Source organism: Saccopteryx bilineata, chromosome 2 (genome assembly GCF_036850765.1).
Source record: "Saccopteryx bilineata isolate mSacBil1 chromosome 2, mSacBil1_pri_phased_curated, whole genome shotgun sequence".
NCBI classification, from domain to species: Eukaryota; Metazoa; Chordata; class Mammalia; order Chiroptera; family Emballonuridae; genus Saccopteryx; species Saccopteryx bilineata.
Window position 1 is genome coordinate 146,348,126 of NC_089491.1, and position 12,626 is coordinate 146,360,751.

The following is a 12,626-nucleotide window of genomic DNA, read 5'->3' on the forward strand; positions in this document are numbered from 1 at the left end:
CAGGTACTTACCTTGTTTTCCCTACAGTAGCTTGGATAATATATAATTAATTGAACTAAATTTAATTACTAATAAGCTTTCCCCCCAGTTTTATTGAGATATAATTGATTCAGAACTGTGTAAGTTTAAGATATATAGCATAACAACTTGACATATATATATATTTTGAAATGATTACCACAGTAACTTTAGCTAACGTGTTTCATCTCTTTTTCCTTGTAATGAGAAGTCTTAGGATTTACTCTTAGCAACTTTCAAATATACATTATATCAGTGTGTATATTCTCAGTACTTATTTTATAATTGAGACTTTGTACCTTTTGACCACCTTTATCCAATTTTCCCTTCATACTCCTATCTCCATCCTCGCCTCTGGTAACCACATATCTGATATTTTTTTCTCTGAGTGATTTTTTTTTCTTTTTTAAAAGAGTATATATGCCTTTCTTTGTCTGACTTTGCTGGGTGAAAGGGATATTTGCTAAATTTGGATAAGTGCTGCCAAAAGTTATTTTCTAAAGTTGTGGCATTATACAGCACATCAAGTGGAATGCCACTGCTTTAATGGTGAAAAGTACCTGTCATTAGTATGACTTCTCTAAACCTGCTGCTGTTTTCCACAACTTCAATCACAAAAATCTTGTGTTTTAATAAACTTGTAATAAGTACACATTTTTTATTTCCTTCCTTAACTCCCCACCCACCTAAATATGCAACAGTAAAATATGTGCATGAGCTCATTGTGCTCTTTTTTTTTTTTTTTGTATTTTTCTGAAGCTGGAAATGGGGAGAGACAGTCAGACAGACTCTCGCATGCGCCCGACCGGGATCCACCCGGCACGCCCACCAGGGGGCGATGCTCTGTCCCTCCGGGGCGTCGCTCTGCCACGACCAGAGCCACTCTAGCGCCTGGGGCAGAGGCCAAGGAGCCATCCCCAGCGCCCGGGCCATCTTTGCTCCAATGGAGCCTTGGCTGCGGGAGGAGAAGAGAGAGAGAGGAAGGAGTGGGGGTGGAGAAGCAAATGGGCGCTTCTCCTATGTGCCCTGGCCGGGAATCGAACCCGGGTTCTCCTCACACCAGGCCGACGCTCTACCGCTGAGCCAACTGGCCAGGGCCTCAGTGTACTCTAAGTTACTGCTTACTGCCAGCTACATGGAGGCATGAACCTTTTTCTCTTCTGTTATTAATATGTCCATTGTTCCTAGGGCAGTGGCATTGTTATATAGTAACGTTTTGAAAAGTAACGTTTTGAAAAAACTTAAGTGTAGTAAAAATAATAGTCTTTCCTCATTGATTTCTCTTTTTATCAAGTGGTTTTAGAAAATACAGTAATTGGCTGTAGGCTTTTTGTGAGATAATTTATTCATTAATGAATTGTTTTAAAATAGTAGTGATTGTTACTGCTGTGGGGGATTGTTTTCTTTTTATTTATTTCAATAAATTTTTAGCCTACAGGGGCAAGATAGTTTTAACTTTCTGAAAATAGAACCCTTTTAAATTTTAATATAATTGTTTATGTGTACACATACCTCTCACTTCCAATTAGACCTTTTCTCTTTAGTGTCTCTTAAATAGATTTCTTGAAGAATAATTCTAGGACAGAACCTTCTAGTTCGTCTTAATATAGCATGAAATATAATTTTGGAATGAAATAAACCTAGAGACTTGGTCTTACCTAAAATTTTAAAAGTTAATCATTTCCTCTTTAATTCTCCTCACATCAGCTCATTATGCATAGTAAAGTTGAAAGTGTTTTCTTAAGACAGGTTAAATTTAGCATGTTTTCTTGATATAATCTGTCATTTAGTGTTTTTTATAAGTCATCTGAAATGCTATATGTTATTTAAGAAAGCAATTAAATATTTGTACTTCTTCTTAAAGGCAGGATCCACAGCACCATTGTTCATTGACCAGTCAGAAGAACCTGAGTCAAATGTAGCAGATGGCATAGAATTATTTGAAGACAGTCAGCTAAACAGTCGCTCTAAAGCAATAGCATCAAAAACCAAAGAGATTGAACAGGTGAGAATCCCTTTTTAAGGTAATCTTTTGTTCCTGTCACTTTGTACATGGTATTTATAGTGAGTGGTTATTGAATGAATATATTTCATTTTGTCCTTTTCCACTTGTGACTGAAATTAATTTTTAAAATTATAAAATAAAAATTGTTTGATTGTAATTTTGATCAATTTGGTCCCCAATCCCTGCTTACTTGTTTTATTTTTTAAAATATAAAGCAAATTTATTTTTTAGAGGATATTCTAGTTAGTATGGAGTAATGTTTTTATAGTTAATAAGGATGGGCTGAAAGAAACATTAAATCTACCAAAATGTTAGTAAATGTTTTTTTGAATATTGGGATTACAGATGTTTCTCATTATACTTTTGAGTATTTTTCAAGTATTAAAGAAAAATAAATGATAGTTATTTAAATCTAATTTTAATGATATTCTTGAAAGTTAAGATCTTGTTTTTAATAGATTAAATCAATTGCTTGAGGATTAGTACAGGATAAAGCTAGTTATATCTTGTTTTTTAATAGATTAAATAATTTACTTAAAAACAGTTAAAAGACAAAGCCTATAGTGTGTAATGTATAGATTTCGAATGGATAAGCCTAGAGGTTTAGACTTACTGAAGACTAAAAAAAGTAGCAATTATTTTTCTCTTCAGTCCTCCTCATGATGTTCATTATGCATAGCAGCATTTAAAGTGTTTTAGTATGGAAATATTGCCTGCCTCATAGGGTATTATCAGACTACAAGGATTAAATGAATAAACTGTGAGCTTTATAAGATGTAACATGTTGCACAAGGATTTGTTTTTGAAGTTTCTCTCCAATGCCTTGAGTAAATGTCATTATATTATTATATAAGCCTCTTAAACCTATTGGAAATTAAGAACAAAATTCCTTTCTCAAGGTGCTGTCCACTTCCACATCAATTAAAACCTATTTCTCTTGGTTAGATAGGAAAAGATCTTAATTAAACCCCAGATGTGGCCTGACCTGTGGTGGCGCAGTGGATAAAGCGTCGACCTGGAATGCTGAGGTCGCCGGTTCGAAACCCTGGGCTTGCCTGGTCAAGGCACATATGGGAGTTGATGCCTCCTGCTCCTCCCCCTGTTCTCTCTCTATCTCTCTCTCTCTCCCCTCTCTCTCTAATAAAAATGAATAAATTAAAAAAAAATCTTAAAAAAAAAAGTAAATTAAAAAAACAAACAAACCCAGGTGTGATTGTGCAGCTTATATTGATACCACCCTAATGGCTAATGTTAAGAACACAGATAGGAAATTTGTTATGCAAACTAGTAGGGTTTCAAAAATGGAGGTGGTTATCAGTATCAGATGCTTAGAGAAATATAAGGAAAATGGAGACTGGAAACTTTTGTTTGATTTGGTGAAGATAGATTGGAGCCTTCCAAGATATTAAATGAAAGTATAAATAAAAGGATTGCTCACAGGATATATCTTCAATATGAATATGAATATCATTACCATATATAAAACTGCTGCCTTTTTCTCTTTTTACTCTGATTTATTTTTCTTCTTAGCTTTTTTTGCCCCTTGACATTTACTTTTATTATTTTTTTGTGACAGAGAGAGAGACAGAGAGAGGGACAGATAGGCACAGACAGATTGGAAGGGAGAGAGTGAGAAGGCTCAATTCTTTGTTGCAGCACTTTAGTTGTTCATTGACCGCTTTCTCAGATATACCTTGACCAGGGGGCTACAGCAGAGCGAGTGACCCCATGCTGAAGCTGGATGAGCCCGGAAGAGCCCATGCTCAAGTTGGCGACCTTGGGGTTTTGAACCTGGGTTCTTTGCGTCACAGTATGATGCTCTATCCACAGCACCACCTCCAGGTCAGGCCAGACTGTACATCTTAACCTGACCACCTAACAGAGTGCCCAGGCCCACCACTTAGTAATAAGTGCTTGATAAATGTTTGTTGAATGAATGATTTAATGTTATTTTTCTTTTTCACCTGATCTGTTCTTTAAAGGAGCGGTTTTCTTAAGAATATAATTGGTTACAAAACTTGACTGAAATTACAGGGGAGAGACTATTATTTTGGTTTATAGCCTCTTAATGTCTGTATGATCTTGTTATTCCTAGTCGATCTATTTGATCTTGAAAATGTAAGTTACTAATCAGATGCAGAAGCTAACATAGTGCACACAAAATTTTTTTTTTTTGCATTTTTCCGAAGCTGGAAACGGGGAGGCAGTCAGACTCCCGCTTGCGCCTGACCGGGATCCACCCAGAATGCCCACCAGGGGGCAATGCTCTGCCCCTCTAGGGCATCGCTCTGTTGTATCCAGAGCCATTCTAGCGCCTGAGGCAGAGGCCACAGAGCCATCCTAAGCGCCCCGGCCATCTTTGCTCCAGGGGAGCCTCCGCTGCAGGAGGGGAAGAGAAAGACAGAGAGGAAGGAGAGGGGGAGGGGTGGAGAAGCAGATGGGCGCTTCTCCTGTGTGCCCTGGCCGGGAATCGAACCTGGGACTCCTGCACGCCAGGCCGATGCTCTACCACTGAGCCAACCAGCCATGGCTCAAAATATTAATATGAAACCAGTTTTTATAGTACTTTCTAGATACCCATGTATGTTTGATCTATGTTTTTATCTGCCCATTGTTAAAACACATGAACATCTAATACTAAAGTTACCTGATCAGGTGGTGTGCAGTGAATGGAGCGTCAGACTGGGACACAGAGGACTCAGGTTCAAAACCTCAAGATTGCCAGCTTGAAATCAGGCTCATCCGGCTGAAGCACAGGGTCGCTGGCTTGAGTATGAGATTCTAGACATGACCCCATAGTTGTTGGCTTGAGCCCAAAGGTTGCTGGCTTGAGCAAGGGGACACTTGCTCTGCTGTAGTCTCCTGGTCAAGACACATATGAGAAAGCAATCAATGAACAACTAAAGTGCCACACGAAGGATTGATGCTTCTCATTGCTCCCCTTCCTATCTATCTGTCCCTATATGTTCCTCTCTCTGTCTCTGTCACAAAAAACAAACAAACAAATAAATAAAGTATATCGAGGTCCTGGCCTGTTGGCTCAGTGGTAGAGCATCAGCCTGGCGTATGGAAATCCCGGGTTCAATTCCCGGTCAGGGCACACAGGAGAAGCAACCGTTTGCTTCTCCACTCCACTCCCCTTCCCTTCCCTTCCCCTCCCATAGCCATGGCTCAAATGGTTTGAGCAAAAATGGCTCCATGGCCTCACCTCAGGTACTAAAATAGCTCAGTTGCCAAGCAATCAGAGCTGTGGCCCAGCCAAAGCATTGCCTGTAGGTGGATCCTGGTTGGGGCACATTCGGGAGTCTGTCTCTGCCTCCCTGCTTCTCACTTAATTAAAACAAACAAACAAAAAGTATATTGAGGTTATTATAGCAAAGACAGATGACCTAAAGAAAGAAAAATAAATCTAAAAGAACACTGCCATATTTTAATGTTAATAGAAATAAAAACAGTTATTATAAAAATTATAAAATAGAAGACTTAATTATGTTAAATATTGGAATATAACTACTGTGTTTTTGCATGAGTGCTTTGGTTTTTATATATTGGCAAGAAAATCAAACCAGAAGCCCCCTAAATGTCAGAAAGCTAGCAAATAATATAATTTTATAAATGTCTAAAATTAAGTGATTTTTGAAAATGAAAAAAGTAGTTTTAAGGGGATTTTTTCCTTAATTTTTTTATTTTCAGCTTTTGCATATTTTAGGGATTAAATAACTGATGGAGAGGATATTATAAAAACTTGAGAAAGCTAGATGGTAGTTACATAGCTGTCCTGAAGTTATTCTTTACATTTTTCATATGTTTTAAGAAAAAATAATAGCCCAAAACAAATCAAGCATAGACTAATGTAAAAATATAAATATTAGTATAATATTCAAGCTGCTTTTTCTTTGTATGTCAAGTTCAATATGTTTAGATATCTTGCAATGTTTTGAGGGTTTATATAAATCAGATCCTTCAGCTCTGGAGTTCTAAGAAAATCATTAATTTGTGGCTCTATTAAAATATAAAATAAACTAAATCTATAGGCCAAAATTTGGTATAATTAAAAATGCCTATAAATGCAGTGATTTTTAAACTTTTTTTTTGCATTTTTCCGAAGCTGAGGCAGTCAGACAGACTCCTGCATGCGCCCGACCGGGATCCACCCGGCATGCCCACCAGGGGGCGATGCTCTGCCCTTCTGGGGCATTGCTCTGTTGCATCCAGAGCCATCTTAGTGCCTGAGTCAGAAGCCACAGAGCCATTTTCAGCGCCCGGGCCATCTTTGCTCCAATGGAGCTTCAGCTGCGGGAGGGGAAGAGAGAGACAGAGAGGAAGGAGAGAAGCAGATGGGCGCTTCTCCTGTATGCCCTGGCCGGGAATCGAACCCGGGACTCCTGCATGCCAGGCTGACGCTCTACCACTGAGCCAACCGGCCAGGGCTGATGTTTAAGGGAATGAGTATGGCAGTGGATTGTATCAGAAATCACCTCTGTGAGGGAGCAGATTCATGTCTTTTGCCATATTTTTGCTGTCTCATCCCTGGGTATATACAAATTTGGTAGGGTTAGGGGTGCAGATTCTTTCTGAAGAAGCTCCAGGATATGGCAGAGAACTACTGGTCTCAAATTCTTTAGCCAGAGACATCAAGTTGCATTTCTATATATTGTGTTGGTATGTGAATCATCCCAGTTTTGCTTGAATATCCTTTAGTGGGTATGTTCCATTCTTTTACCATAACACATTTAACTTCCTTATGCGTTGGATTCTATGGTATGTCATTTTCCCCTTTATTCCCCCATATTACCCCTGCTTATCTAATTTGGGCCATTTTTTACATTCAATTATTGGGATAGTTTCCTAGCTTCCTGGCTTTTGAACTTAAGCACATTTCAGAATTTCTCTTCTCATTACAGTAATTCCTAGAGAGGTATAACCCACAAAATGATTGGTGATTCATATTCCAGTTCAGGTGTTTGGCATTAATCCCTTGATTGATATCTCTCAAGTCCTAACATACTATTACTGAACCATTTGATTTGAAAGTGAGTCTTGCTACTTGATATTTTACCGGTAAGGAATCTTATTTTTTAATAAATTATTACTTTGAATGAACCAATCAAATTGAAATCCTCCATTATTACATACCCTCTTTTTTTTATTTACTGCACCTCCAGGGATAAAGTAACATTTACTTTAACTCTTCAGAACATTCTTGTGTTTAAAATTCCTTCATACTGTAATAAAAGTGTGCTTTAGATATAGCATATGTTTTCTTGGGGTACCGAAATCTGATGTTAAAAGTCTCTTTGTAGTTCCTCATTGGAATTACAAAATCTGGATTAGATTTTCTCTCTTCCTCTTCAGATGGAATCAGATAATCTGAGTAGATCTGGGATATACATACATATATTATATGCATTTGCATGTGCTGCCTAGCAGATCATTTGACTAAGAATGTCAGCGTAGCTAAAATCCTCCTAAAGTGATAAGTAGCAGAGAAGTAGTTAACTTAGTAAAACAACTGCTAAGGATAGTTAGTATGTGGTTAGAGTATTAGGATATTTTATTATGCAAACTGGTCTTGAGCAAAGACCTTCCATCTCTTTACTCTAAGGCACAGTACTTATATTGTGCTTCTTTACCTTTGTTGTACATCTGTAGGGTGTCTTGGATTTCTACTATAGGTATTCTGATAGGTGGGTTATCAGAGCTTCACAAACTTTAATATGCATATAAATCACTTGGGGCTCTTGCTCAAATACAGATTCTGACTCAGTAGATCTGGGATGGGGTTTGAGATTGGAATTTCTAACATTCTCCCAGATGATGCTGATTCTACTAATCTGTGGGACATATTTGGAGTAACAGTGTTGAAAGGATGTGACTTTTTTTATGCATTCTTCTTTAGTTTCTACTGTGTTTAATTGTGGAAGACTACCACATTACTTTTATGTAAATCAGAGAAGTTCTAGTCTACCCATTTTAATAGCTATAATTGATATACAATAAAATACATAAATCTTGTGGATGAGTTTTTTTTTATTTTTTTATTTTTTTTTTTTTATTTTTTTATTTTTTTTTCACTTTTCTGAAGCTGGAAATAGGGAGAGACAGTCAGACAGACTCCCGCATGCGCCCGACCGGGATCCACCCGGCACGCCCACCAGGGGCGACGCTCTGCCCACCAGGGGGCGATGCTCTGCCCATCCTGGGTGTCGCCATGTTGCGACCAGAGCCACTCTAGCGCCTGAGGCAGAGGCCACAGAGCCATCCCCAGCGCCCCGGCCATCTTTGCTCCAATGGAGCCTTGGCTGCGGGAGGGGAAGAGAGAGACAGAGAGGAAAGCGCGGCGGAGGGGTGGAGAAGCAAATGGGCGCTTCTCCTGTGTGCCCTGGCTGGGAATCGAACCCGGGTCCTCCGCACGCTAGGCCGACGCTCTACCGCTGAGCCAACCGGCCAGGGCTATAGCTATAATTGATATACAATAAAATACATAAATCTTGTGGATGAGTTTTGACAGTTGTAACACTGTGAAACTATCACTCTTACAAATTCTTATGAAAGTCTTTCTTTTCAGGTATAAATGTTTGATTATACTGAGAGTAATAAAGATTTAGTTAAGAAGAGTTATGGCCATATCCCAAAAGTATGTGCTCTAATTTGGTTTATGTTGAATATCTTCCATCCATTCCTTCAAGGCTGTATTTTTTTTTCAAGGCTGTATTTTAAGTAATAACATACACAAGTGTAAAGGTCAAAAGGCACTAGAGATTATGCAATGAAAAACAAATTTGCTTCCTAATAACTCTTAGCTTCCTAATTTCTTTCCCCAGCATATAGATAAATTCATATGTGATATGCATATATAATATATGTGTATATAGAATAGTATTTATGTATTTGTGTATACATACATATACACACATACACGTAACACACTACCACATGATCAATGCAAGTGAATAAAAGTAAGAGTTGCTTTCTGTGTCTCCATACTTTAAATACAAATGGCATACCATGTTCCCTATTCAATGTATACTAGGTAACATTCTATATCAGTATGTATAATTACATTGCTCACAAAAATTACGGGATATTTTATCACTTTATATTCATTTTGAAGTATTCCCTAATTTTTGTGAGCAATATAGTTCCCTATTAATAGATATTTTTAATCTCTTGTGAACCATGTTTTAAAATACAGTTTCTCTGATTTCTCCACATTTAAAAAAGTTTTATATGTTTATTTTTTAATAAGCAAAGTACTACTTTTTAAATGAGCAGTTTGGGGTGGGGGGTTAATACTATGAGTGTCAAAAGCCTATATTTAACCCTGGCTGGTTAGCTCAGTTGGTTAGCTTGTCATCCAGAAACACCAGGTTTCAGGTTCAATTCCTAGTCAAGGCACCTACAGAAAGCAATCAGTGAATGCACAATCAAGTGGAACAACAAATGAATATTTTCTCTCTTTCTCTCTCTCTCTCTCTCTCTTCCTCACTTTCTACCTTCCCCCTCCCTCCCTCCCTTCCTCCTTCCTTCCCTTGCTTCCTCTGTCTCTCTAAAAAAACAAACCAACCTGTGTTTATGTCTTATGAAGTGCTGTGTGGGTTTTAATAACTGCATAAGAAATCACCAGAGTGCCTTTTAACTTCTCATAAGTGTGATGGCATTCCAAATTTGAGAATAACGGAAGTATAAGACTGTAGAGAATCTTAGTTTCTTCATCATCAACCATTCTTAAAAACTATATTAGTAGATAGAATTAATACAATTGAAACCAGTATAATTGTAGGAATATACCTGAAACCGTTCTTTAAATGCATTATTCATGGTATTCCTCAAATCACAGAAAATTATTTATATAGGAAAAAGCCTCTTATTTGGTAGATAATAGTTAAAAGAACAAGTATGATGGAAGCAAATTCATTTTGAAACTTCTTTGGCTATTTCAGAATACTATCCTAACATAATGCTGTTTTATGAAAATGCTATTTCTACCTATTAGTAAGTCTCTTGAAATAAGGGCTGATTATATATTTATCTGATAATATGTAATTAAAATGTAGACGAGAATTATTTTAGATCAAGAGAAGGTGCCAGTTGGATGTTTTAAAACATATAAACATAAAGAGTACTTAGAGACACTTGATCAGGATTATTTCTGTGTTTTTTCTTTTTTTAATATTTTTATTTATTTTTTATTAAGTGAGAGGGTAAGAGGTGGGGAGGTAGAGAGACAGACTCTGCATGCATCCCAACCAGGATCTACCTGGCAAGTCCCCTACCAGGCGATGCTCTGCCCATCTGCAGCTGCTGCTTCGTTGCTCAGCAACCAAGCCACAGTGTGTCCGTAAAGTCATGGTGCACTTTGGACCAGTCACAGGAAAGCAACAAAAGATGATAGAAATGTGAAATCTGCACCAAATAAAAGGAAAACCTTCCTAGTGTCTGTAGGATGATGTGGCAGCATGTGTGCATGCGCAGATGATGACGTAACACCGTGTATACAGCAGAGCAGCCCACGGCCATGCCAGCTGAGATGTGGACGGTACAGAGGAAAGTTCAGTGTGTTCTATGGCTCGCTAAATTCGAGTCCGTGACCAAAGTGCAACGTGAATATCGGCGTGTTTATAATGAAGCGCCACCACATAGGAATAACATTACTGGGTGGGATAAGCAGTTGAAGGAAACCGGCAGTTTGGTGGAGAAACCCCGTTCTGGTAGGCCATTAGTCAGTGACGAGTCTGTAGAGGCTATATGGGATAGCTACCTAAGGAGCCCTAAAAAATCTGTGCATGAGCCCACATTGAACTGCACTGAATAGGTATGGAACTGGGAGAGTTTTCCTTTTATTTGGTGCAGATTTCACATTTCTATCATCTTTTGTTGCTTTCCTGTGACCGGTCAAAAGTGCACCATGACTTTACGGACACACTGTATTTTAGTGCCTAAGGTGACGCCATGGAGCAATACTCAGCACCCAGGGCCAACTTGCTTGAACCATTCAAGCCATGATTGTGGGATAGGGAAGAGAGAGAGAGAGAGAGAGCAAGAGAGAGAGAAGGAGGACAGGTGGAGAAGCAGATGGTCGCTTTTTCTGTGTACCCTGACCGGGAATCAAACCCGGGACTTCCACACACCAGGCCGATACTCTACCACTGAGCCAACGAGTCAGGACCTCCGTGTTCTTTCTTTTAATTTAAAAGGGCTTAAACTGAATATACATTTATTTTAGTAAAGACATTTTTATAGTCACTCATAGTTATGCCAACTTGTTGTAATTAAAGAAATTTTATTTCTTAGCCATCTAAATGGCTTAGAAATCAGTGGTTAATTTACAAACTATTTTAAGGTCTTTTTTTTTTTTTTTTTTTTTTTGTATTTTTCTGAAGCTGGAAACAGGGAGAGACAGACAGACTCCCGCATGCGCCCGACCGGGATCCACCTGGCACGCCCACCAGGGGGCGACGCTCTGCCCACCAGGGGGCGATGCTCTGCCCCTCCGGGGCGTCGCTCTGTCCCGACCAGAGCCACTCTAGCGCCTGGGGCAGAGGCCAAGGAGCCATCCCCAGCGCCCGGGCCATCTTTGCTCCAATGGAGCCTTGGCTGCAGGAGGGGAAGAGAGAGACAGAGAGGAAGGAGGGGGTGGGGGTGGAGAAGCAAATGGGCGCTTCTCCTATGTGCCCTGGCTGGGAATCGAACCCGGGTCCCCTGCACACCAGGCCGACGCTCTACCGCTGAGCCAACCGGCCAAGGCCAATTTACAAACTATTTTGTTGCCTGTCTCAGTCTTTAGTCTAATAGGTTAATAAGATTTTATTGTGGGTCTAGATCAATCTACTTAATACGTAATTTTTATTTTAATTTAGATTCTACACATTTTGCCATTTTTGTGACCATATGGGCTGCTCATTAGTTTTTCTTTTTGCTCAAAATAAAAAAATTGGACTGAATAATCTTAGGCCCCTTTCTAATACAAATCATACTAAAAATACATAGCAGCTAAGATTGCTGCTTCTGTACACAGTGTTATATATAGCTAATTTCAGATTTAATTATAGATTTTTAGGTGTTTCAGTTTTTTAAATCTCTTCATAAGGGATTTTATTTTAAAATGTTTTTTAAAAACTTCAATATACCATGATCAGTCAGTAATTAATTAATATTTGTTGAGCTAATGAGGTGTACAGAAAGTGTTTTCTTCAGTAAATAAGATGTTACATTTAATCCGTATTTTTTTCTGCGGCCCTCTTCTGTTACAGTATATAGTTTCAGTCACCATCTAAATAGCTAATGGTTCCCAGAGCTAATGCGCTCTTTCTCTCTCAATATATAATAGAATATTTTTGTTTTACTTTTAAAATAAAAAGGCTAGAAGAGTAATCAAATGTATTATCTTCCTGAAATGTTAACTAGAGTTGGGGACATGGAAAATAATCAGCTTTTAATACATGATGCATTAAAATGAAATAATTTTCTGAGTAGTGGCAACTTTATCTATTGTATATGCATGATCTAAGCATTTCATACTAGCCTTACATAATAGAAACATTTGTTTTTCTTTTTTATCAGAGCAAGTAACGAACTTCTTAAAAGTACAGCTCTCACTACT

The 12,626-nt window shown here is 38.4% G+C and overlaps 1 protein-coding gene across 9 annotated transcripts in view; it reads left to right on the top strand.

Moving 5' to 3' along the window:
- The window catches only part of PPHLN1 (periphilin 1), a 185,469-nt gene that overhangs the window by 132,689 nt on the left and 40,154 nt on the right, over positions 1 to 12,626 (top strand). For all 9 annotated transcript variants that reach the window (XM_066258133.1, XM_066258139.1, XM_066258136.1 and 6 more), the window contains one exon: positions 1,883 to 2,023. In XM_066258133.1, coding sequence (XP_066114230.1) covers positions 1,883 to 2,023 — 141 coding nt within the window. The remainder of the gene's footprint in view (positions 1 to 1,882; positions 2,024 to 12,626) is intronic.